Here is a 27,660-nt window from a genome sequence, read left to right on the forward strand (position 1 = left end):
CCCTCTCGGTATATCCCCCTGGTAGGTATACCCTCTCGGTATACCCCCCTGATAGGTATACCATCTCGGCGTACCCTCCTGATAGGTGTACCCTCTAGGCATGCCCCCCTGATAAGAGTACCCTCTCAGTATACCCCCTTGGTTCATTCTTGTAAAACTTCTTTTGCAACTTCTTCAGTAACCCCTCCCTTTCTTTGTAAATGGAGACAAAACTGTACATAGTTCCAGATATGGTCCAACCAAGGCTCCATACAAATTTACCATAAACACTCTAATTTTCAATTTAATGCCTATATTTAAAATATTAAATAGAAACTACAACACAGAGACAGGCCATTTGGTCCAACCATTCCATTCTGGCATTCGTCTTCCAGATGAGCAGTGATCCTGATCTCGTGTCCGGCCTATTTCTCTAATCCATTATCCATCAACCAAGCTGTCTAACCTGTTCTTCAATGTGAAAGTGATGTTGTCTTCGATCGCTAAGTGCATTCCACACTCTCGATCCTCGAGTAAAAAGGTTTCTCCTGCTCCGTCTCCTGTTTACAGTTGGGATCCAGAGTGACAACTGGCCACAGCATCTGTAAGCCAGGGAGGGCAACGTCAGCTGGGGCTCCCTCCGCTGATCAGAGAATGGTTACAGTGCAGCCATTCGGCCCATCGTATCCATGCTGGCCCTCTCCACGAGCAGCTGGCTCCACTCCCCTGCCTTTCCCTTGTAGCTCTGCAAATTCGTTTCTCCTCAGATAATTACCCAGTTCCCTATTGAGATCCCTGATAGCTCAGGGAGGATCTGACTTGTATTGGTGTAAATGTTTGGCCTTCTATCCATCTCCTGCGTGCAGCAGCCTCAAATACACAAACACGGTGGGGTGGAGGGGGGGGATGAGGGATGGGGGGAATGGGGGCGGGGGGGATGGGGGCGGGGGGGTGGGGATGGGTGTGGGGTGGACATGGGGGATGGGGGCGGGGGGGATGGGGGCGGGGGGTGGGGATGGGGGGATGGGGGTGGGACGATGGGGGATGGGGGCAGGGCGGACATGAGGGATGGGGCGCTGAACTGCACGTTATGAAGAGACTGAGGAAATGGGGCTTGTTCCCCTTTGGAGCAGAGAAGGTTAAGGGGAAATTTGATAGAGGCGTTCAAAACGATGAAGGTTTTGGTGGAATGGCATGAGGGTTGGTAACCGGAGGACGCGGATTTAACATGATTGGTAGTGAGTTTGCTTTTGCAGAGAGCTGGCATGGCCACAGAGGACGGAATGCCCCCCCCCCCCCCCCCCCCCACCCCCCCACCCCTCTGTGCTGTAACCAATATGATTCTGGGCTCGGAATCTGGAATGCACTGCCTGAAAGTGCAGCGTAAGCAGATTCGATGGTCATTTTCGCAAGGAATTTGGATAAATACTTGGTGGGGAAATTTTGCAGGACTCTGGGTTGGAGCACGGGGATTTGAACTAATTAGATTATTCTTTTAAAGGGCTGTTACAGCCACAATGGGCCCAATGGACTTCTGTACTGTATTGTTTATGCTCTAGTGTAGAGGGGGGGTGTAGTTAACTCCTCATTTTGAGGACGGTTATCGTAGCTGTTGGGGATAGGGGACAGCATTGAACGGTTTAATAAGCATATGGCTCAGTGGGAGTGGGTAAATGCTCTCTGAGCATGAAGCAGGTTAACAAACCGGAACTAATCCTGTTTCCTTCCTCCCTCCAGGTGCTCGGATTGAAGAATTCCTTTACGAAAAGCTTGATCGCAAAATCCCCTCACGAATCACAAATGGCGAGCTGTTAGGCCAGTACATGATCGATGCTGCCAGTGAATTTGGACCTGGGACCCCTTATGGTGAGACCTCAAAGGCAATTAGTATTTTTAAAAATTATAAATATAGCAGACAAAAAAACCTGTCTTAAACAACTGTTGACGTGTCATCCATGACTCAGTTGGTAACTCTCTCGCCTCTGAATCAAAAGGTTATGGGTTCAAGTCCCACTCCAGGACTTGAGCACAAAATCTAGGCTGGCACTACAGTGGAGTGCTCAGGGGGCACTGCATTGCCAGACACTCTGGTGCAGTGCCGAGGGGGTGCTGCATTGCCAGGCACTCTGGTGCAGTGCCAAGGGGGTGCTGCATTGCCAGGCACTCTGGTGCAGTGCCAAGGGGATGCTGCATTGCCAGGCACTCCGGTGCAGTGCCGAGGGGGTGCTGCATTGCCAGGCACTCCGGTGCAGTGCCGAGGGGGTGCTGCATTGCCAGAGGTGCTGTCTTTTCAGATGTGACATTAAACCAAGTCTCCAGCTGTCCCCTCAGGTTGATGTAAAAGACTCCATGCCACTATTTTGAAGAGCAGGGGAGTTCTCCCTGAGTCCTGGCCAATTATTCCTGAATCAACATTACAAAAAACAGATTATCTTGTTACATAGCTGTTTGTGGGAGCTTGCTGTGCGCATATTGGCTGCCCTGTTTCCTGCATGACAGCAGTAATTAGACTTCATTGGCTATAAAGTGAATTGGGATATCTCACGGTCGTGGAAGGCACTATATAAATGCAAGTCTTTTTATTTTTTTGAAAGTAGAAAGACTTGCATTTACATGGCGCCTTTCACAGAACGTCCCAACTCACTTTACAGCCAATTAAATTCTGTTTTGAAGTGTCGCTGTTGTCATGTTGGAAACGCGGCAGCCGAATTATGCACAGCAAGATCTTGTAAACAGATAAACGATCAGATCGCGTATTTTTCAGGCATTTGTCGGGAAAAGTCTCCTCTGTTTTTTGAAAAAGCGCTGTTGGCTGTTTGACAAAAGAGGACAGGGAGGGCCTAACATCTCATTCGCAAGTCAGCACCTCCAACAGTGCAGCACTCCCTCAGTACTGCCCTTGGGAGCTGGATTTCTTGCTCAAGTCTCTGAAGTGGGACTTCAATGTTACAATCTTCTGACTGGGAGGTGACAGCGCTACAGACTAAGCTGAAAATAGTTTCGAAATGAATCTTTGCTCCCAGCACATTAAATGATGAGCATCCCGTTGAGATAAGAAGATTATAAGGCATGGTCTCATCGAGGTGTTTAAGATAATTGTGGGAAATGATGGGGTCGATGGAGAGAAATTATTCCCTCTGGTCGTGGGGGGATACAAAACGAGGGGGTGGAACCTTCAATTTCGAGCAAAGCCATTCAAGGGTGATGTGGGGAAGCACTTCTTCACACAAAGGGGAGTGGAAATCTGGAACTCTTCCCCCCCCCCCTCCCCAAATCCCCCGAAAAAGTTGTTGATGCTGTGGGGGGAGTGGGAGAGTCAATTGAATATTGAGATTGGCAGATTTTTGTTGGTCAAGGTTATCAAAGCACATGGAACCAAGGCAGGTAGATGGAGTTGAGTTCCAGATTAACCATGATCTAATTGGATGACAGAAGCATGCTCCAGGGCTGAATGGCCTCCTCCTTTTCCCATGTTCTTGTGTGTGTGTGTGTGTCCCTGTGTTTGTGTTAACATTATAAGGCCTTACTGCAGTGGCTCAAACTTCAACTCAACAAATGAGGAGGCTATTGCTTGGCTTCGGGGAATTGCATTTGCTAAATAAATAAATAAATAGCGACTCAATTGTAATGGTTACCGGGGACTGGAGATGTGAGTGTGAGCAAGTGTGCCCAGATTATGATGCCACTAGGCGTCAGGTCGGAAACCCAGTGGGGGAAATGGAGTGCGGAGAGTATCTTATCTTTGATCATTGGAATTCGGAACGTGGCTCAATCCTGGGGCCTCTCGAGCTCGATGTGATGCAGATTGGAATTGGTGAGCTATTGATTTTTAAGTGAGCCAGTCTTGGCCGTCCGGGGAGGGTTATTCCACAGTGTTTGAGCTGGCGACCTCTCTCTCTCTCTCTCTCTCTGCCTGGCAGCAATCAGACATATTGTTCAGCTTTGAGATTCGAGCATTTATTAGCGTTCTTCTCAGACAAGTAATTAGTTTACAACCGATTTTATAAATGAAGTAATATCATTGGCTACGCTATGCTCTCTGACTCATTAACCTGCCTGATGGTGTACAATTCGGGATATATCACTCTAGATGAAGGAACTTCTCTCTACTGCTTCCTGGTGAATCGATGGAACCAGATGAGTTCCTTGTAATGTATCCGATCTTTCCGCACCCAATTCATGCCCAGATATTTCCCTATTGCTGAAATACAGGAAAACTTGTATTGGTTGTTCTCGAATCCATTATTCCTGCAAGCACTGGCTGAGTATATCTGCAGGCTATTTTCTCTGGGAGGTATTTCTAACTGGCCTGATGTTGTCCATCTTCTTGGATGACCTCCTTCCTGCAAGGTCACTGGGGGGCAACACTAATGTCCTTCACAGCTGCTTGTACATTTGGTTAGCATGCCTGGTCTCCCCTTGCTCACAGCAACCCTGTCGGTTGAGAGACATAAAAGCTTTATGTTCACCCGAGAGGGCAGATAAGGGCCCTCATTTAACCTTTCACCTGAAAGAGGGCACCTCTGACAGTGCAGCACTCCCTCAGTTCCGCCACTATGACAGTGCAGCGCTGCTCCCTCAGTAATGACCCTTAATCCGACGGTGAAGCACTCACTCAGTGTTGCACCTCGGACAGTGCGGAGCTCCCTCTGTACTGACCCTGGGACAGTGCGGTGCCCCCTCAGTACTGACCCTGGGACAGTGCGGTGCCCCCTCAGTACTGACCCTGGGACAGTGCGGTGCCCCCTCAGTACTGACCCTTGGGCAGTGTGGCGCTCCCTCAGTACTGACTGTCCGATAATGCGGCGCCCCCTCAGTACTGACCCTAGGACAGCGCAGCGCCCCCTCAGTACTGACCCTAGGACAGTGCAGTGCCCCCTCAGTACTGACCCTTGGGCAGTGTGGCGCTCCCTCAGTACTGGCTGTCGGATAATGTGGCGCCCCCTCAGTATTGACCCTCGGACAGCGCAGCGCCCCCTCAGTGCTGAACCTAGGACAGTGCGGCGCTCCCTCAGTACTGACCCTGGGACAGCGCAGCGCCCCCTCAGTACTGACCCTAGGACAGTGCGGCGCTCCCTCAGTACTGACCCTGGGACAGTGCGGTGCCCCCTCAATACTGACGCTCCGACAGTGCGGCGCCCCCTCAGTACTGACGCTCCGACAGTGCGGCGCTCCCTCAGTACTGACCCTGGGACAGCACGGCGCCCCCTCAGTACTGACTCTCGGGTGGTGTGGCACTCCCTCAGTACTGACTGTCGGAGAGCGCAGCGCTCCCTCAGTACTGACGCTCCGACAGCGCGGCGCCCCCTCAGTACTGACTCTCAGGTGGTGTGGCACTCCCTCGGTACTGCGCTGATGTGTCAGCCTTGATTATATCCTCAATGGAATTTGAACCCACTTGACCCAGGAGCATGAGGTGCGAACACTGAATCATGGCTGCCATGTACCTGTGGGCGTGAGTGCTGGTGCACGGCGACACTTTAATTTGGCCCCGGTGCTTTGTACTTCATGGATATTGGTAGAGAAAGCTGGTCCACGAGATTGGTTGGGTGGGGGAGAGATAAAGGCGGATTATATAAACTGGTGTTTCTATTTTGTGTTTCTTACCCACTACAAATCTGCCCCCTCACAGTGGAACTCTCCTCAGTGGCTGACAGCTCGGTGGGAGCCTGTAATTTGCTCGTGAGATCAGCTGCCTGATCTCATTTGTTGCAGTGACTGTGGGAGTCGCTGATGGAGCTGGAGCTGGGGTGTGGGTAGGGGTGGGGAGGGGTGCAGAGACCTGCTGGACTGAGAGGGCCTTGGCAATGTTCCCGCTAAGCTGCATGTGCCCACGGCCAGGCGGCATGCAGGGAGGTACCATGCAGGCGTTGCTCCACACTGAATACCACACGTGTATGAAAAAATTTAAAGGTGCCGTGCCTCGATAATACTGGCCCCCCCACACAATGACGAAATGTCACAGGGGCGTTGGTCACTGGGTCAGGGGTCACTGGCCCGGGGCTCGGGGGTCACTGACCCAGGGGTCAGGGATCATAGGCCGGGGGTCGGGAATCACTGGGCTGCGAGCAAGGAGTCACTTCCAATGACACTTTGCCAACTGAATTGTAACCCAGGGAACGGTCGATAATTACAGATTCTGTGATTCCACAGCATGGGGGATAGAATTCTTTAATTGTCCTGCTTAAGTAAAATAAAAATTAACTTGTGGAAATGAAAGGGAATGTTCCTTCCAGAAAGATCTGTAATTCTCCCATTTTTCGAGCTTCTATGTTCTGAATTATTTTGTTTTGCTGTTTTTTCATCACTGTAAATTCAAAACCCATGCAAAGAATATTAGCCTTTTGTTCATTCATCTTCTTGTCTCCTCTCAAGTCTTTACTGTAATGCTGCACTCTCTTTAGCCAGCTCCCCAGGGCACTTTTATTAATAACTACCATAATAATTTACCACAGAAAAGGGTTGATGGAAAATGTATGTAGCTGTCAGAATTTTAATGTATTGCAGCTGCAGAAAACACAAAAGTGTGTTTTGTTCTCCCTCTTTCTCTCCCATTCTCTCTCTGGCACCGTCTGTCTCTCTCTCTCTCTCTCTGGTGCCCCCCTCCCTCTCTCTCTGCCTGTCACCCATCCCTCTCTCTCTGCCTGTCACCCCTCCCTCTCTCCCTGCCTGACACCCCTCCCTCTCTCTCTGCCTGTCACCCCTCCCTCTCTCCCTGCCTGACACCCCTCCCTCTCTCTCTGCCTGTCACTCCCCGTCCCTGCCTGTCACCCATCCCTCTCTCCCTGCCTGACACCCCTCCCTGTCTCCCTGCCTGTCACCCCCCTCCCTGCCAGTCACCCCACTCCCCTCTCTGCCTGTCACCCCTCCCTCTCTCCCTGCCTGACAACAACCCCCCTCCTTGCCTGACACATCCCCCTCCCTGCCTGACACCCCGCACGCCTGTCACCCTCCCCTCCCTGCCTGTCACCCCCCCCTCCCTGCCTGTCACTCCCCCTCCCCCTCTCTCGTGAGGGGATGCTTTCCGTGGGCCAGGCTTTTCCCTGCAGGGAGGGAGAGAAACAGTAGCCTAGCAGCTCCCCAGCCACTGACCCCCAACTCCCCCAGTCTGTGCCTCAGCAGCTCTCTGGACCGGGGCAGTGAAGGAGGTCACAAACAGTCCAGAGAAAGCATACCCCATGATGCAACATTTTAATTTGTAAGGTATCTCTCTCTAACAGTGCTGTCAGCAAACTGCACCTCCACAGCTGATTAACATCTTTCATTACTCTGAAAGTAGGAATAGGAGAAGGCCATTCAGCCCCTCGGGTCTGTTCTGCTATTCAATGAGGTCCTAGCTGATCTGAGACCTAACTTCATAAACCTGCCTTTGCCCTATATCCCATAATACCTTTGCACAACAAACATCTGTTAATCTCAGATTTAAAATTGACAACTGATCTCGTACCAATTGCGATAGTAAACTCTACCATCCTTTGTGTGTAGAAGCATTTCCTAATTTCACCCCTCAATGTCTAGACAATAGTCCTAGACGTCCCAACCATCGGAAATAGATTCTTCCTGATCTACCCTATCTGGCCTCCTGGATGTCTTGAAAACTGATCAAGTCATCCCTTATCCTTCAAAATTCCACAGAATACAACCCTAGTTTGTGTAATCCCTCCTCACATTGTAACCCTCGGAGTGTGCAGGTATTGTTCCGCTAAATTCATACTGTACTCCCTCACCGTCAGTACTTCCTTCCTAAGGTGCGGCGCTCAGAACTGCTCACCGCAACTCCAGGTGTGTTCTAACCAGGGCGTTGTAAAACTGAAGCCTAAATTCTACTCCCTTGTATCTTAGTCCTCCAGATATAAAGGCCAACATTCTGTCAGCCTTTTAGATTATTTTCTGTACCTGTTCGTGACATTTTAATGATCTGTGTACCTGGACCCCCCCTTCCCCCAAGTCTCTTTGGATTGCCAGTGTTTCAAGCTTTCCACCATTTAGAAAGGATTCTGTCCTATGCTTTTTAGCTCCAAAGTGGCTGACCTCATTCTTACCCATGTTAAAATCCATTTGCCAAAGTTTTGCCCATTCATTTAATCTATCGATGTCTCTTCTTGTAATTTCATGCTTCTCTCTACACTGCAAACAGTGGCATCAGCAAATATGGATCAGCCTCTAGGATAATCCTCACTTCACCACTGACGACCGTGCCTTCAGCTGCTGAGGTCCTAAGCTCCAGGATTCCTTCTCTAAACCTCTGCGTCTCTCCCCTTCTCTTTTTTTCCTTTAAGATGCCCCAATTAGATGCATTCCTTTGATGAAGCTTTCGGTCATTGACCCTAATACCTCCTTATGTGTCTTGGTGCCAGATTTTTGTTTTATAAGCGCTCCTGTGAAGTACCCTCGGGGGCATTTTGCAAGGTAAAGGTGCTTTATAAATGTGAAGTGCTGCTGCAGTGGAATTGCTGAGATAATGAATCTGGATCAATCTGATTCACGGAAGACGATTTTTTGTTGTTGCTAGACACGTGTTGTAAAGTATTTGAACACTGCCAATAATGGCTGGTGACAGACAGATTTTTAATCAGTAAGGGAATCGAGGGTTATGGGGAAAAGGCAGGAAAGTGGAGTTGAGGATTATCAGGTCAGCCACGATCTCATTGAATGGAGGAGCAGACTCGATGGGCCGAATGGCCTACTTCTGTTCTTATGGTCTATGGTTGAAAACTCGACACCAATGTTTCCCAAACTTTTCCGCCACGGAACACTTTTGACCACCAAAAGTTATTGCAGGAACCCCAGCTGTAGTGCCTCAATTTTTTAACTCATTAAGCTGCACATTACAATATCTTTTGCAAAAGGCTTGGTCAGGTTTTCTCTGATTGTTTGGGCTTCTCCCACGAGTACAGTGCGGGAACTTACTTTGTAAGCTGCCTCTGTTGCGTTTTCATTATCGGTTTTGACCGTTTCGAACATCAAGGTTTTTACAGTTTGTAAGTTCATTGAGCTTTCTTTCAAGCTTTTGTCTTTATCTTTGTGGTAATCTGAGGTGTAATACACCTTTAAGAGACTGTGAGCAGATTGACCACATGACTGTAAGACCCATTAGCGCTGTAGCGTGGGCTACCAGGCTGATGATGGTCTGGGGTAGGGTCTAGTTGGAGAAGCCCACATCATGTTAATGCTCCGTTGTTTGTGTAAATAAATAGTATGTGCTCCATTTCACATTGGTCTCTGCGTCTGCCGCATATTGTAATCGATTGACCTGCCGACAGATAAGTGTGCAACAGCTTCATGAGCAAAGTGACCCATAGTCAAAACATAAAGCTTTATATTCGGAATGATTTGTTTCCAAATGCCTTCGCAGTTTAGCAGGTGCCATGGAATTGTTGGGTAATATTTTGTAACACAAGTTGACTTAGGGGAATCTTTTTCTCCAACTCACGCAAATCCAAAGGGCAAATAGCTCTCGTCGTGCTTACGTTTCTTATTTCCTGCTGCTGATTCAGTCGATGCGGGTGACGGTCGCTTCATTTTGGAAAGACCATTTTCCAATTTTCCGGCAGTGATTGGCTGAGGTGGTCCACCTTAATCACTAGTTGTTATATCAGGAGAACCTGCTTTTCGTTTCTTTGAGGCCTCTTCCTTTACCCACCGATCCACAGCTATAAGTCGCCTGCCCTAGTGTAATTTTGTAACATTACGAAACTTCACAAGCACAAGAGAAGCTTGTTGTTTCCTTGAAATACTGCACAGCTGGATTGTCGCTAGCGAGTCTGAGCACTGAGCAACAACCACCAGCACTAGATGTTTTCAACAGCCGACTGCACGCGCACATAACAAAGGAGTTCAGCCAAGCAGGCGATGCAAAACATTTTGTACAGCTGGAAACGTGACCACGTTACAAAACGTTTTCGGTTTCACACAGCGTGACCAACTCTAATCTAAATAAATCCGTCACCTCGCCTACTCCTACACTCCACCCAAACTGCACACTTTTTTTCGCGGAACCCCTGGATATATCCTACAGAACCTCAAGGTCCCACAGAACACAGCTTGGGAAACTCCGCTCTACACCATTTGCTTGCGAGATCTGTGTCGAGGGAGTTGGAGGGAATTGTGCGCCTATGCAGCGCCTTTCATGACTTCAGAGCATCCCTAAGCACTTCACCACCAATCCTGGACAATACTCAGTTTAATTCTCCTGTGAAATGTTTTTAAAAAAAATTTTTGTCTTGTGAATTCATTCCACCTTTTCAATGTTTGAAGAAGAAAGGAATATTAAAGGCTGATTCTTAACCTGTGCCATTTTAGTAAGTCATTATCCCTAGGTGGCCAATTGCTTTTGCTAGTTGCACTTGTTCTTTGCTGAATTATTGATATCTTGGTGCTGACGAGGGCACCTTTGTTCCTCGGCTGAGGGGTGGAAACAAATCGGGTATGGTGACCGCTCCTGATTATTGATTATTGTCCATTGACCCATGTCGGAGAGAGCATTCAGTCACTTGGTAGTACAGAACTTGAATATCACTGAAAAGAGAGACATGTTGCTTCATCTTTTTCATCTTGTACTCATCAGGACAAATGCAAGAATACCAAATTTCAAACGATCACAACAAGTTATACTACAGGAGAAAAGGATACTGATTGCCATGGATAATATGAGAGTGCATTCTGTACAATAAGAGAACCGAGCTTAACTACAGCAATCCAATCACAAATCCTACTGGTATTTGCTTCCCAAATAGGTTGGACAATGGGATCCTAGAGGAATCCCAGCACCTATTGAGTCTCCGCCTCCTGAAATGTTGGAGCCAAATGATGATTGTGTCGGAGATGTTGGATTTTACAAGACAAGCCAATGTTTAAAATAAAAAGTTATAAGGCAAATTCTTCATGAAATGCACAAGGCGCGATGACCAATTTAGTTTCTGAGACAGGAAACATAATCTGAACATATATTGTAAACCTACTCGCTTAGTATAAGCACAAAAGAGAAACCTGGAGAATGTTAGGAACCTATTCTGAGATTATTTAGAGCACAGAAACAAGCCATTCAGCCCGTCTGATCTGTGCCAGTGTAAATCTTCCACCAAAACATTTACCGATCCCACTTCATCTCATCCTATCACCATATTGTTCTATTCAACTGGGCCTGTATTCACTGGAGTTTAGAAGAATGAGAGGGGATCTCACTGAAACGTATAAAATTCTGACAGGGCTGGACTGACTGGATGCAGGAATGATGTTTCCTCTGGCTGAGAGATCTAGAACAAGGGGTCACAGTCTCAGGATACAGGATAGGCCATTTAGGACTGAGATGAGGAGAAACTTCTTCACTCAGAGGGTGGTGAACCTATGGAATTCTCTACCACAGAGGCCAAGTCACTGAATATATTTAAGAAGGAAATAGATTTCTAGACTTTAAAGACGTCAAGGGGTATGGGGAGAAAGTAGGAGTATGGTGTTGAGATAGGGGATCAGCTATGAATGGTGGAGCAGGCTCGAAGGGGTGAATCACCTACTCCTGCTCTTATTTTCTACGTTTCTATGTATCTATGTTTATATTCCTTTTTTATCACGTGCTCTCGCTTTCCCATTCTCTTCACCTCACCCACTCCATATGGTACTGAGTTCCATATTCTCATTGTTCTCTGGGTGATTCTCCTAATCGGGGAGTTCTCCTGATCCACATTCTCCATACCCACCCCAGGCAAAATCATCAAAGAAAAGTATAGTTTAACTAGTTTTTTGAGGGATCTTGCTGTGCACATAATGGCTGCTATATATTTTGTAAAAGAGTTCCAGTTTTTTTTTTAAACTCTTACTATCATTTTTCTTAATTCATTTACGGATGTGGGCTTCGCTGGCTAGGCCAACGTTTTTTGCCCATCCTTAATTTCCCTTGAGAAGGTGGTAGTGAGCTGCCTTCATGAACCGCTACAGTCCATGTGGTGTAGGTGCACCCACAGTGCTGTTAGGGAGGGAGTTCCAGGATTTTGACCCAGCGACAGTGAAGGAACGGTCGATATATTTCCAAGTCAGGATGGTGTGTGACTTGGAGGGGAACTTGCAGGTGGTGGTGTTCCCATGTGTCTGCTGCCCTTGTCCTTCGTTTCATATGTGACTGAACGAATATCATTCACAATCTTGGTTTATGTAGAAGAACTTTAATAACAGAACAGAACTGAAATTTCTAAACTAGAAATATTACTTCTTAACCACTGGGCTGGAATTTTCTGATCATGAGGAAAAAGCTTCCTTTCAGAAAAGGGAAAGTTGATGGTGACAACATTCCTAAATCTACAGGAGTTTGTGTCCTCAGGGGATCCCAGTCAGATACAATCCCAAATTCAGATTGGAAAATATCATTGTAGACACGGCCAGCAATAAGAAAAAACTCACCATCAGTTGTGGAAAATTTGATGCAAGATTTTCTTTCCAAAAAGAAGTGACATGACTTCCATTACTCCATCACTCCCCAGTTGCATAAATGTCTTTAAAACTTTACCTCTCTTTACTTTCCCCATGTTGGTCCTAATCTTTCTTCCCCCTTCCCCAATTCTCCCTATTCCTATTTCTTTCTCCCCATTTCACCGAGTCCAGGGAACACCATCACTTCCATGGCTCCCCTCCCATGTCACACACCAACCCAACTTGGGCACACATTCGCTGCTCCTTCATTGTCGCTGGGTCAGAACCCTGGAATTTCCTAACCCAGCAGGTACTGCAGGAGTACCTTCTCCACACAGGCTGCAATGGTTCAACAACATGGCTCACTGCTACTGCCTCTTTCCCGCCCCACCTCACCCCTCCCCACCGCCAATGCCCACCCCCTTCCCCACCATCATTCCTTTTCAAATACAGCTCCAAATACAGGCACCCGCCTAGTTGCATGCCGCTACTTCTTAGGTGGGACCTTTCTTTTTTTTCCAAATTCATCCTTGAGATGTGGGCGTTGTGGCAAGGCCAGCATTTATCACCTGCTGCTATGTGCCCCTTGAAAAGGTGGCAGTGAGCCATGCTGTTGAACCATTGCAGCCTGTGTGGGGAAGGTACTCCTGCAGTACCTGCTGGGTTAGGAAATTCCAGGGTTCTGACCCAGCGACAATGAAGGAGCAGCGAATGTGTGCCCAAGTTGGGTTGGTGTGTGACATGGGAGGGGAGCCATGCAAGTGATGGCGTTCCCTGGACTCAGTGAAACAGGGAGAAAGAAATAGGAATAGGGAGAATTGGGGAAGGGGAAAGAAAGATTAGGGCCAACATGGGGAAAGTAAAGAGAGGTAAAGTTTTAAAGACATTTATGCAACTGGGGAGCGTTGGGGTAATGGAAGTCATGTCACTTCTCTTTTGGAAAGAAAATCTTGCATCAAATTTTCTACAACTGATGGTGAGTTTTTTTTTTAAATGCTGGCCGTGTCTACAATGATATTTTCCAATCTGAATTTGGGAACACAGTGGGAGGGAAGCAGATTGCTAAACCTTATTGCTTGAGCCTGAGAGCTGGGATGACATGAAGCAGACTGGGTGATATGGCTGTGCAATGATCTGATTGCCTCTGGTTGTCGCGCAGCATCAATTGACCTCTGGTAATTTAGTTCAGCTGAAGGATGACGTGCTCTGTGTTTGATGTTCCTGACAAGACTCTGCTGCCTGATGGCTGAAAGGGCTGATTTTATTTTTTTGTCCTGGTATTATTTATCTAGTTACTTAACCCTTCTAAGTCGGCAGAGTGTTGTTGTGTCTTCTATGGAGTTACTTGTGATGCTTCCAAGATTGATCATCTTCAATGAAGGATTATGATAGAGTAGATATAAGATGTTTTTTCTGCTGGCAGACAGGTCAGTAACCAGGGGTGGGGCAGAGATGAGTTTTTTTTTAAACACAGCGACTTGTGATCTGGAATGCGCTGCCCGAAAGGGTGGAAGCAGATTCAATAGTAACTTCCAAAAAAGAATTGGATATATACTTGGAAAGGAGGATATTGCAGAACTATTGAGGAAAGAGCAGGGGATTAATTGGACAGCTCTTTCAAAGAGCTGCCACTGATATGATGGGCCAAGTGGCCTCCTTCTGAGCTGTATAACTCCATGATGAGAAGGGGGAGGCAGTGGCATAGTGGTATTGTCACTGGACTGGTAATTCAGAGACCCAGGGTAATGCCCTGGGGACCTGGGTTTAAATCCCTCAAGGCACATGGTGGAATTTGAATTCAATATAAAAAAAAAATCTGGAATTAAAAGTCTAATGGTGACCATGAAACTACTGTCGATTGTTGTAAAAACCCATCTGGTTCACTGATGTCCTTTAGGGAAGGAAATCTGCTGTCCTTACCTGGCCTACGTGTGACTCTAGACCCACAGCAATGTGGTTGACTCTTAAAATGCCCTCTGAATAAGGACAATTAGGGATGGGCAATAAATGCTGGCCTAACCAGCGATGTCCACATCCCATGAACGAATAAAAATAAATTTGAAAAAGATGGGGAAATAACATAGATTTATAAGGAGTGGGTCATGTTTGACAAGGAGGTCTTGTGGTGCAGTGGGTAGTATCCATACTGCTAAGCCAGAAGCTCTGGGTTCAAGTCCCACTTCAGGACTTGATGGCCATGGAAGGTGCATTCATAACATGGCAAAACAGGTTTTCAGCCTGTAAATCCTTCAAATATGGCAGGTGTTAAGTACGGGAAAGTTTCCTGGCCAGCCATACTGCAGAAGGCGACAGCAAACCCATGTAGTACTTTGCCAAGCATAATCAGGACCAATCCAATGGGAGCCCATGGTTACCAACGCCATCTTGGGGCTTGGTACCTGAAGGAGAAAGGAAAAGGGTCATGTTTAATTGACCTGGTTAAATTCTTTTGTGAAAATCATATTATGCAGATAAAGGGAATATGGAGCATGTTTCCCCTAGGTTTGCAGAACACATTTGTTCAGGTGCCACAAGAGAGGCTTTTCATAAAAATAAAGCACATGTTGGTAAAGAAAACATAACTACACGTCTTTGTATATACAAATGATTTTAATGTGGGCACAATGAATGTGCTGACAATTTACTGTTAGAAAAGGTGGAGCCATGACAGACTGTGAGGAGGAAGGCCAGATATGAACAGGTTAGTGGGGATGGGGGGAGGTGGGTGGGGCTGTTAACGGAAACTGCAGGGAAATGTGAGGCATTCTATGTTGGAGAGAGGGAGAGGACAGTGTTTCCTAAATAGAGTAAGATTCTCACAAGAGAGATCTAGGGTCACCGATTCATAGATGACTGAAAAGAAAGACTTGCATTTATATAGCTCTTTTCACAGACACCCAACATCCGAAAGCACTTTCAGCCAATGAAGTACTTTTGAAATGTAGCACTGTTGTAATTTAGGAAATGCAGCAGCCAATTTGTGCACAGCAAGCTCCCACAAAAAGCAATTAATGACCAAATAATTTGTTTTTATGTGTTGATTGAGGGATAATTATTGGCCAGGGCAGAAGGGAAAATTCTCTTACTCTTTTTCAAAATAGTACCAAGGGACCTTTTACATTGACACAAACAGGCAGATAGAACCTCTTTTTAAAAAGTCTTTTCATGGTGTTGCTGGCTGGACCAGCATTTATTGCCCATCCCTGATTGCCCTTGAGAAGGTGGTGGTGAGCTGCCTTCTTGAACCGCTGCAGTCCCTGTGGTGTAGGTACACCCACAGTGCTGTTAGGGAGGGAGTTCCAGGATTTGGACACAGCGACAGTGAAGGAACGGCAATATATTTGCAAGTCAGGATGGCGAGTGGCTTGGAGGGGAACTTGTGGTGTTCCCATCTATTTGCTGCCCTTGTCCTTCTAGCTGGTAGAGTTTGCGGGTTTGGAAGGTGCGCTGGAAGGAGACTTGGCGAGTTGCTGCAGTGCATCTTGCAGAAAACTAACAAAAGGAGAAAGAACTTGCATTTGTATAGTACCTTTCATGACCTCTGGAAGTCCCAGAGCGCTTTACACCCAATGAAGTGCTTTTTGAAGAGTAGTCACGTTGAAGAACAGAGAAACATGGCAGCCCAATATGTGCACAGCAAGCTCCCACAAACAGCAGTGGGATAAATGACCAGATAAGCTGTTATAGCTTTTCCCCACAGGTGGTTTAGAAGGTAAAATACCTACTTACCAGCAGTAGGTATTGAGACAGAGACATTAACCTAATTAAAAGGGGATTGGATAAGACTTAGAACTGAAAAGAATTGGAAAGGATGCAAGGAAATGGCAAATTAACATTGCACAGGTATGAATAGGCCAACTGGCCTGTTTTGGTGCTGTAACCTGACTGTAGACAGGAGAAGTGAGATTGAAGCTGGAGCAAGCTCCAGTCCAAGTTCACTTTCCTACTGAGAAGTTTCAGATGACCGCTGAATTTGACCAGTGAGCAATCAAAAGGGGGAATGTTAATTCCTGAGTCAGTCCTGTGTTTAAACTCCTGATGGTGGTGGTATTCGACTACAAGTAGAAAGGAGAGGATAAATAGCAGAGGCTCCTAGCTGGACATGCTGCAGTTACTCCTTCAGCATCATTGCCCTATTTAGGGGGGCTAGAGACGGTGGTGTAGTGGTAATGTCACGAGACCTGTAATCCAGAGGCCCAGGCTAATGCTCTGGGACCATTGCAGCTGGTGGAATTTGAATTCAATTAATACATCTGGAATATAAAGCTAATCTCAGAAATGTTGACCATGACAACTGTCATCGATTGTTGTAAAAACCCATCTCGTTCACTCATGCCCCTTTAGGGAAGGAAATCTGCCACCCTTACCCGGTCTGGCCTACATGTAACTCCAGACCCACGGAAGCCTGGTTGGCTCTTAACTGCCCTCTGAAATGGCCTAGCAAGCCACTCAGTTCAAGGGCAATTAGGGACCACTTTACCAGCGATGGCCACATCACATGAAAGAATAATTTTTTAAAAAATCAATGGTGCTGTGTTTGGCTTTTTCTGATGGTTTTGTTCTCTGCTGTAACTAATGCCTTGTCTGCAATTATGAGTTGATGGAACTGGCTTAAAAAAATATCTGAAATGGGACCAATCTTTCAAGTTGTAAATCAGATGAGGTTGTCAACTAGATGAGGCTGAATGGATTTTAACCCATCCTACCCCACACAGACCTACGCGAGCTACGATTCCCTTCTCAGCCAAGGCTGAAAATTCATTGAAAATGACTCTTTAATTGGTATCTGTTGGGTGTATCTGCACACATCCATGGTCATGCAGCACATGTGCATGTCCATGCATATGCATGGGTCCGTGTGTATGTGCGTGTATCTGAGTAAATGTGCATCTTTCCTGCCCCCCCCCCCCTTGCAAGTTGAGTCTGCCATACAATCAGGGCAATTAAAGATAATAAAATAGGCACCTGGATTATAGCAGTGGACACCAGCGCTTGGCATGACTGACACAGTCAGAACTGTCTCCAGTAGTTTGACTTCAAGCCTGATCTTTCTAATTGCAAAATCTCCATCAAACCCTCCAGGGCAGCTGACCAGTGCCTGTAAAATTCTTTTCTGGGAGTTTGTTCATTTTTTTGACACACACACACACACACACAGCTGCAGGGACTTTAAATGTGTGTGCGTCTACATGATACTGGTACATCATGACTGTGTCCAATTATCCTGTCCTACCTGCTCTTTGCCTTTTCAAGTTCTCCTTCTCAAGTCTTTTTTTTAATTCATACATGGGATGTAGGTGTCTCTGGCTAGGCCAACATTTATTGCCCACCCCTAAATTGCCCTTGTTCAGAGGCCATTTAAGAGTCAACCACATTGCTGTAGGTCTGGACCAGGTGAGGACAGTAGATTTCCTTCCCTAAAGGACAGCAGTGAACGACAATGTTTTGATGGTCATCATCAGACTTTTAATTCCAGATTTTTATTGAATACAAATTTCACCATCTGCCATAGTGGGATTTGAACCTGGGTCCCCCCCCAAGCATTACTCTGGCTCTCTGGAGTAATAGTCCGGTGCCAATACCATTATGTCATCGCTTCCCGATTGAGTATTAGGTATTTAACCAATTCCCTTTTGAAAGTTTACTATTGTCTCCATCACCCATTCAGGCAGCACATTCTAGATCATAACAATTTACTGTGTAAAAAAAATTCTCTGCATTTCCCACACCCGCACCCTCCCCCTCCCCCTCCCCCCACCCCCACCGCCACAACACCCCCCCATCACAACGCCCCCCCATTGCCACAACCCCGCCACTGCCACAACCCCCCCACCGTCACAACCCCCCCACCGCCACAACCCCTCCCACTGCCACATCCCCCCTCATCACAACACCCCCCCACTGCCACAACCCCCCCACCGCCACAACCCCCCCAACCGCCACAATCCCCCCCCACCGCCACAATCCCCCCCCCACCGCCACAATCCCCCCCACCACCACCACAATCCCCCCACCGCCACATCCCCCCTCCCACCGCCACATCCCCCCTCCCACCGCCACAACTCCCCCCCACGTCACAACCCCACCCCCTCCCCCTCCCCCTCCCCCTCCCCCTCCCCCAGTCACAACCTCCCTCCCACCACCACAACACCCCCCCCCCACTATTCTTTTGCTCATTACATAAATCTACACCCCCCGGTGACTGATCCTCCTGCAAACTTCTTATTTACTTTATCGAAAGTCTTCATGGACATACATTATTCATGGATTGAGCAGCATTGTGTGAATTGATGACATTTAGGAGGATTAATAGCTACCGTTCTATTTTACAACTAACAAAAGGGAAATCCCTAAGGCGCAGTTATAGAAAAACCCACGCACTTCCAGCCACAACAAGGCGTCAGCCAAATTTTGTAGAAATTGACTTGGAGCATTTTGTTCAGCCCAGTTGAGTTAATCTTCATTTTCCTGATGGCACTTTGGCAAAGAACGAGAACTAGAGAAGGGAAGCTGTATCTTGCTTCACATTCCTCATTCAATATGAAAATTAATTATATCTGAAAGGCTGGGACATTCTGTAGCTGCAGATTTCTCTGGTATTCTAATAGCGCAGTCCTAGTGAGGCAAAATGGCTGTTTCAGCCCCATTCTCCCCGTCTTACCCGTCCCTCACTTTGCACTGCCTAGTGTTCTGTCAGGATAGATACAGCTCCCCCATTCAGCTTTGAGGTGCTGTATGTATAGAAGTACACGTACGAACGTATGAATTAGGAGCAGGAGTGGGCTATTCAGCTCCTCAAGCCTGCCCCGCCATTCAATAAGATCATGGCTACCTTTGCCTATCTGATTTGTCCAATCTATATATAGATTAAAATCACCCACAATTATCACTGTACATTTCTTACAAGTGCCCATTATTTCTACCCCGTGCTATAGTATAGTTTCTGTGAAGGGGCCTATAAGCCACTCTCACAAGTGACTTCTTACCTTTACTATTTCTCATCTCTACCCAAACTGACCCTCCAACTTTATTTCCAGAACTAAGACCGTCTCTCTCTATTGTACCAATGTTATCCTTAATTAACAGAGCTACCCCAGCACCTTTTCCCAGCTTTCTGTCCTTCCTAAATGTATCCTTGAATATTCATGTCCCAATCTTTATCATCCTGCAGCCATATCTCTGTAATGGCTATCAGATTATACATATTTCTATTTGCGCTGTCAATTCATCTGTTTTATTATGAATGCTACATGCATTCAGATACAGAGCCTTTAGTTCTGTCTTCTTACTATTTTTGTAACCTCCAGCCTTATCCGCTGGTACACTCTTAGGTTTGTACACTCTGTCTCTTCCTGCCACACTCTGATCATCATTTCCCTTTTTCCTACATGCTCTCTTGCCTTGTCTTCTCTATTTGATTTAACACATCTTCCCAAACTTGATCCCTTGCCCCCAGTATTTAAAGCCCTCTCTACTGCCCTAGTTACTGCCCGCCGGAACACTTCTCGCAGCACGGTTCAGATGAAGACTGTCCTGATGGTACAGCTCCCACTTTCTGCAGTACTATTGCCAATGCCCCATGAATTGAAACCCATTTCTCCCACACCAATCTTTGAGCCACGCATTTAATCCTCTAATCTGGTTTACCCTACACCAATTTGCGCGTGGCTCAGGTAGTAATCAAGAGTTTATTACCTTTGAGGTTCTGCTTTTTAAGTTAGCCTCGAGCTGCTCATACTCCCTCAGCAGAACCTCTTTCCTAGTCACTGGTAGTGATGTGGACCACGACCAATGAACCCCCCCCCTCCCACTGTAAGTTCCTCTCCAGCCTAGAGCAGATGCCCGGAACCCTAGCCACAGGCAGGCAACAAAACAGTCTGGACTCTCACTCTTGGCTACAAAGAACTGTGTCTATCCCCCTGACTATACTGTCTCCTACTACCACTACATTCCTATTAACTACACACCCTTCACCACCAACACCCCCACCACTCCGCCCCCCCACTCCCCACCCCCGCTTGAATGGCTTCCTGTACTATGGCGCCATGGTCAGTTTGCTCATTACCCCCAACAGCCACGGCTTTCATCCATACAGACTGCAAAAACCTCAAACCTGTTGGACAATTGCAAAGGCTGAGGCTCCTCCGCTTCTAGCTTCTGGGTCCCCGTGCCTTTCTTAAGTAAGGAGACCAGTACTGTACACAATACTCCAGATGTGGTCTCACCAATGCCCTGTACAACTGAAGCATAACCTCCCTACTTTTATGTTCAATTCCCCTCGCAATAAATGATAACATTCTATTAGCTTTCCTAATTACTTGAACCTGCAAACTAACCTTTTGTGATTCATGCACCAGGACACCCTGATCCTCTGCACTTCAGCTCTGCAATTTCTCACCATTTAGATAATATGCTTCTTTGTCTATTTTGACAGGAAAAATAAAAAAAATTCACATTTTCCCATATTATACTCTATTTGCCAGATCTTAGCCCACTCATTTAACCTATCTATGTCCCCTTGTAGCCTCCTTTTGTCCTCCTCACAATTTACTTTCCCACCTATCTTTGTATCATCAGCAAATTTAGCAACCATTTCTTCTGTCTCTTATCCAAGTCATTTATGTAAATTGCAAAAGGTTAAGGCCCCAACACTGGTTCCTGTGGCATTCCACTCATTACATCCCACCAATCAGAAAAAGACCCATTTAAGGCTACCCTCTGTTTCCTGTTAGCTGGTCAATCTTCTCTCCATGTCAATATGTTAACCCCTAAACCATGAGCTTTTATTTTCCACACTAATCTTTGATGTGGCACCTTATCAAATGCCGCCTGGAAATCTAAGTACAGTACATCCACCGGTTCCCCTTTATCCACTGCACATGCGACTCCTTCAAAAAAACTGTCGCCTAGGCCCAAAGACCTGGAATTCTGCCTCTCCTCCTCTATCCTTCTTTAAGACCTTAAAACCTACCTCTTTGACCAAGCTTTTGATCGCCTGTCCTGATTTCTCCTTCTGTGGCTCAGTGTCAAATTTTGTTTGACAATGCTCCTATGAAGCACCTTGGAACTTCCTGCAGGGTTAAAGGCGCTATATAAATTTAAGTTGTTGCTGTGGAGTTGAGTTGAGTTGTGGAACTGTAGCAGATCGTAACCTCTGACTGCTGCTTGCATTCAGTTGTGGACCTCTGACAAACTGTTCCAACGGGCAGTGTAGACTCTAGTTTAGTAATCAGCCCCTTTCATACAATTGACCTAAATGGTATCTGATCAACCTCCTGTGTTACAGGGGTCTGCATGATGAGCAAGCGCTTTCAACTGGCCTGAGCTAAGCCGGGCCTGTATGAAAACCTCCTGAAAGTCACGTGTAGATTTTCTTTTTATGTACAAGATAATCCTTTTCCTTGGATTTCACTCCTAGCTACTTGTAATGTGTTGGGATGGAGGGGCCAATGGATTGCTTTCCACTTTCCTGTGTTCCAGCAATAAGAGCCAGTACAGAAACACTCGGGAATGATGGGGGTCAGGGTGAATGTTTCCGTTTGATGGCAGCAGCCTGCCTGCTTTTGTCTTTTCATCACTTTTCAGCCTTCCAACATTAGCAGCACACGGGCAATGCTTGGTGTAAAGCTGTCACGAGGGTTTGAGTTAATGGAACACAGCTCAGGTCTGATTGATATCTCTATTCTGGACATTGAGTGTTTCAATAGACTTCCATTGGGTGCTGTTGCAGCTAATTATCATTAATTCAGCTTTTCCTTGACAATGCAGTGGTACTATCGCACCAACAATGCTGTGAGCCCACTGCTTCCCCATTGGAGTGGTATTTGTTGGATTTTACCCACTGTAGAATTTCACACTAACGCCTCTGTGTTTTTGCCTCAAACCCAGAGGAAAGGCCGGTTATAGCAAGATGTTTGCTGACCTCCATTGCTTCTCAGTCTAACAAATCCCTCCAAGACCTCGCTCCCCTTCCTATCTCTGTAATCTTCTCCAGCCTTACAACATTCCGAGGTCCTTACAATCCTCCAACCTGACACCTTACGCAACCCGGATTTCCATTGCTCCACAACTGGTGGCTGTGCCTTCAGTTACCCAGACCCTAAGCTTCGGAATTCCCTCCCTAAACCTCTGCTCCTTTTAAGTGATCCTTAAAGCCTACCTTTCAGTTTGATAACCCTCCTGTGGAGTGCCTTGGGATGTTGAACTATGTTGCTGGTGCTATGGTGCAAGTTGTTGGTGTGAACTTTTCAACTCTTTTTTTATTCATTCATGGGATGTGGGCTTCGCTGGCTGGGCCAGCATTTATTGCCCATCCCTAGTTGCCCTTGAGAAGGTGGTGATGAGCTGCCTTCTTGAACCGCTGCAGTCCATGTGGTGTGGGCACACCCACAGTGCTGTTAGGGAGGGAGTTCCAGGATTTTGACCCAGCGACAGTGAAGGAACAGCGACATATTTCCAAGTCAGGATGGTGTGTGGCTTGGATGGGAACTTCCAGGTGGTGGTGTTCCCATCTATCTGCTACCCTTGTCCTTCTAGGTGGTAGTGGTTGTGGATTTAGAAGGTGCTGTCTAAGGAGCCTTGGTGAATTCCTGCAGTACATGAGCAGTCTTGAGAGATTGTGTTCAAAAACAAATCATCACTTTCTTTTAAACACTGCTTCCACCACACTTGTAGTTGTTAATGGATCAAAGCCAGTTGGTGAAGCCAAAACCAAGACACAGAGCTTTTCTTTATTGAGAGAATTTATTGACTAGTTCAGTCTCTCAGCTATCCACCCACTCAACCCAGTGTCCCAGCTATCCCCTATTTATGTGTGCTCAAAGACAATTAATGCCCATCGCCTGTTTCTCTTAACCTTGACAATGTAATTGACGAGACATTTTAACAGTAGTCAGGTGTCAGATTGGGTGTAGAAATCTGCCTTCAGTTCTCTGTTGTCTGTCAAGATGTGTCTTCTGTGGCTCAGTTGGTAGCACACTCACCTCTGAATCACAAGGTTTTAGGTTCAAATCCCACTCCAGGGCTTGAGCACAAAAATCAAGTGCAGTTCTGAGGGAGTGCTGCACTCAGAGGTCAGAGGTGCCATCCTTTGGATGAGAGTTTAAACCAACAACCCATTTGCCCCCTCAGTTGTTTGTAGAGGACCTTGTGGCCATTACTTCAAAGACATGCAGGGGAGTTCACCCCAGTGTCTTGGGCCAATATTTATCCCTTGACCACTATCACAGAAACAGATTATCTGGCCATCTATCTCATTGCTGTTTGTGGGATCTTGCTCCCTGCAAATTGGCTGCTGCATTTCCTACATGACATCATTTTTTATTTTAAAGTGCATCGTTGGCTGTAAAGAGCTTTGAGATGCACTAAAGCTGTGAAAGGCGTTATAGAAATGCAAGTTCTTTCGTTTATGTGAAATCGGCAGGATACTGATGAGGAGACGAGAGGGGATGGCAGCAGAGGGAGTTGCAAGCCAGGCTGGGCCCCTGCCAGCCAAGCCCTGATGCATTTGTTAATGGGATCAATTGGTTTTCTTTGCCAATCAAGAATTTAGATTTTCTTTTTATTTACTTACTTGATTTGCATAATGGATTAAGTTTAGACAGCATCTGATTTAAAAGCGCATCATTGCTATTCTAATTTATTAAACGTTGCATAAAATTAATGTATTCCTTGGATCCCTCTGCATGTAAATGTCAACAAAATTGAATGAAAGCTTTGGGTTGCAGTATGTGTTTGCGTGGGAGGCAGTGAGGGGGAGCGGGGTTTATGGCGTAATGGGAAAGGGTTGAATGGTTTGGAGCAGTGATCTTGGATACTTTGTCTTTCTTGGCTGTTTTTTCTTGTGTCTACGGGATGTGGGGGTCACTGGCTGGGCCAGCATTTACTGCCCATCCCTCATTGCCCCTTGAGAAGGTGGTGGTGAGCCGCCTTCTTGAACCGCTGCAGTCCCTGTGGTGTAGGTACACCCACAGTGCTGTTAGGGAGGGAGTTCCAGATAGGAATTCCACACACGGAGGGGGTTGATTCAGGTAGATGGTTGGGTGGTTGGATTGGAGGCAGCGTTATAACAGCGTTGGATTGGAGGCGGCGTTATAACAGAAGGGTCTCCTGCAATGGGAATGAGATTGATGGAGATAGTGTCTCTGGGGACCATTTAATGGCAGTAAGTAAAACTCATTGAGTTGAGTGGTTTGCAATGAAAATGCTTCCAATCATCTGCACAAGGAAATATACTAATGTCTGCAATTGGGGAACCATCTTATGGCCAGATACTGCAAGATTGAAACCATGAAATGCGGCAAATTATATAGAATTGGCAGCACAGAAAGAGACTGTCCATTTGCTCCAGGCCAGTGTTTATGCTCCACACAAGCCTCCTCCCTTCTTCATCTCATCCTGTCTGTATAACCTTCTATTCCTTTCTCCCTCATGTGCTTATCTAGTTTCCCTTTAAATGTATCTATTCATCTCATTTACTCCTCGTGGTAGCGAGTTCCACATTCTCCCCACTCTCTAGGTAAAGACATTTCTCCTGAATTCCTGACTGGATTTATCAGTGACTATCGCACATTGATGGCCTCTTATTCTGGTCACGCCCACAGAGGGGAATCATTTATTTTTCTCCATCCACCCGATCAAACCCTTTCAAAATCTTAAAGACCTCTATCAGATCACCCCTCAGCCTTCTCTTTTCTCGATGAAAGGGCCTCAGCTTGTTCAATCTCCCAGAAGCACAAGCCGTGTAAATATTAAAAACCCCAGCGTTAGAAACGTGCAATGTTGATGAAGCTGAAGGTAAATTAAATTTCACCTTCACCCAACTTCTCATCCCCACTGCCTCCCCTCACCCTTGCCCCTTCCCAGTATGTAGTGCTATTCTTTACGAAGTTCAGCTCGCATTGTTCTGTGTCCTGTTATGGGTTATGTTCGAGTAACACCGTGCAATTTGATGTCCCTCAGGTAGCACCCTGATCAAGGTTGGTGAGGCTCAGAGACGCCTGGGAGCTGCTGATCGCGATTTCATCCAGTCGTCCATGATTAACTTCCTGACACCTCTCCGTAACTTTCTGGAAGGAGATTGGAAGACCATCTCGGTGAGCTTTAAGCAGTGGTTTTCCCCACTTTCCCGCACCATAGCTGATATCAGGCGATTATCTCCCTCAGGCCTCCCCCTGTCCTCTCCAAATTGCTTTCAGGAGTGGATCAAAATATTCATCTTGTCCTTTGATCCCCAACTCCCTCCCTCCCTCCCTCCTCCCCCTCCCTTCCTACACCATCTATGAGGGTCGAACCCGCCTCTGCTCTGTGGGGGTGAGGAGCTCCCAGTGGTTAATAAGCCCTGCTGGATCTTGGGATTTTGGAACTGAGTTTAATCTTTAGACAAGCCCTCAAAAACCTGCCTTTGCCTGACTTCCTGCTTTTCAAACAACTCGGTCTAAATCTTCCAGGAGGAGGCCGTTCTGCCCATTATGTCCATGCTGGTTCTCTGTGGAGCAATCCAGTCTGTCTCATTCCCCCGCTGTATCCCCCTGGCCCTGTGGGTTTCCTCAGGGAAACGCCTGTAGGCAACAGTAAATGGACTCATGGGGGAGGGGTGGAGGAACCAGACGGGTTAGTTAAAATTAGGCACTTCCCGTCCCCTCCCCTCCCCGTCCCCTTCCCTCCCCAATCCCACTACATTCCTGTCATGTTCCAATATTAACCTGCTCTCTCCCTATGGGTGATCAGGCCACCCAGAGGCATCTTTAAATATGCAGATTAGGGCCCAACAATGTCAATGGGACCTGATCCAGTACTTTAGCAGTGGGAGGAGGGAGAGGAGGGAAGGAGCAGTGAGGACATCCTCGGCAAACCAAACCCATCGAGAGGGACAATCGTGGACAGCAAGAGGATCATAAGATCCATAAGCAATGAGAGCAGGAGTGGGCCATTCAGCTGCTCGGGCCTGCTCTGCCATTCAGGTAGATCATGGCTGATCTGATTGTGGCCTCAATTCCCACCTTCCTGTCTGCCCCCGCCCCCCTATAACCCTTAACTCCTTTGTCAATCAAAAAATCTGTCCAACTCGGCCTTGAATATATTCAATGACCCAGCCTCCACTGCCCTCTGGGGTAGAGAATTCCACAGACTAACTACCCTCTGAGAGAAAAAATTCCTCCAGGTCTCTGGCTTAATGGGAGACCCCTTATCTTTAAACTGTGGCCCCTAATTCTAGATTCCCCATGAGGGGGGAACATCCTCTCAGCTTCTACCCTGTCAAGTCCCCTCAGAACCTTATGTTCCAATAAGATCACCGCTCATTCTTCTAAACTCCAATGAGCGTAGGCCCAACCTTCACAGGAATCAGCCTCGTGAACCACCTCAGTGCGGCTTCCAAAGCGAGGATATCCTTCCTTAAGGAGGGCAAGGCCGTACATAGTACTCTAGATGCAGTCTCACTACGGCCCTACAGTTGTAGCAAGCCCGACTTTTATACTCCCCCTCTGCATTAGACCCCGCCAGGTAAGTTATTACATTTTATTTTAGGATTTCCATGTGTGTCAGGAGGAGCCGGGGCCTTCTGCTGGGCCTGAAGAGGAGGACTCGGCTGCATCTGGCTGCACCTCCCCAAACCGCGCCCCCCACCCCCGGGCTGCACCTCCCTGAGCCCCTCCCCCAACCCCCCCACCCCCACCCCCACTCCCACTCCCACTTAACCTGACTAACGGGAAGGTTGCAATGTCCACACTTTAAAATCGGGCCCATGGTATTTTTGGCAGTTGAGTAAGTGTTAAGCTGGACGTAGGCACCAGCGGTGAACATTAAAACAATTGGTGCAAGTGTTAATGTGCAGAGAAACGGTTTCCTCTGGCCAGGCGGGGCTCCAGAACAAGGGAACATTATTCAAGCCAGACTGTTCAGCAATGAAGCCTGAAGCGTTCTTTCACCATCGCCGTGACAACCTGGAACTGTCTCAGAGCGACAAACTGTAGATGCTCCGTCAGTTGAAACTTTCAAAACTGAGATGGATCATTTTTAAGGGATATGGAACAAAGGCTGGCAAATGGCATTGAGGTACAGATCATTCATGATCTACTTGAATGGTAGCACAAGCTGGAGGGGCTGAATGGCCTTCCCTTACTCCTGTGTTCCTGTGATCTACCATGCCATCTTTTAAACACTACTTATTTTAACTTGTCTCATCCCTGGAAATCAGACCCCAGTCTAACTGGCCCAAGTTAAAGGATTAACGATCAACAGCAACCACATGCATTTATATAGCATCTTTCTGTTATAAAA

General features: G+C 46.9%; 1 protein-coding gene across 8 annotated transcripts in view; it reads left to right on the forward strand.

Annotated features, from left to right (window-relative positions):
- Positions 1-27,660, forward strand: part of LOC144685524 (endophilin-B2-like) — a 110,633-nt gene that overhangs the window by 48,611 nt on the left and 34,362 nt on the right. For all 8 annotated transcript variants that reach the window (XM_078550115.1, XM_078550116.1, XM_078550117.1 and 5 more), the window contains exons 3-4: positions 1,717-1,845; positions 25,342-25,475. In XM_078550115.1, coding sequence (XP_078406241.1) covers positions 1,717-1,845; positions 25,342-25,475 — 263 coding nt within the window. The remainder of the gene's footprint in view (positions 1-1,716; positions 1,846-25,341; positions 25,476-27,660) is intronic.

The sequence above is a fragment of the Cetorhinus maximus genome, chromosome 10 (genome assembly GCF_964194155.1).
Source record: "Cetorhinus maximus chromosome 10, sCetMax3.hap1.1, whole genome shotgun sequence".
Lineage (NCBI taxonomy): Eukaryota > Metazoa > Chordata > Chondrichthyes > Lamniformes > Cetorhinidae > Cetorhinus > Cetorhinus maximus.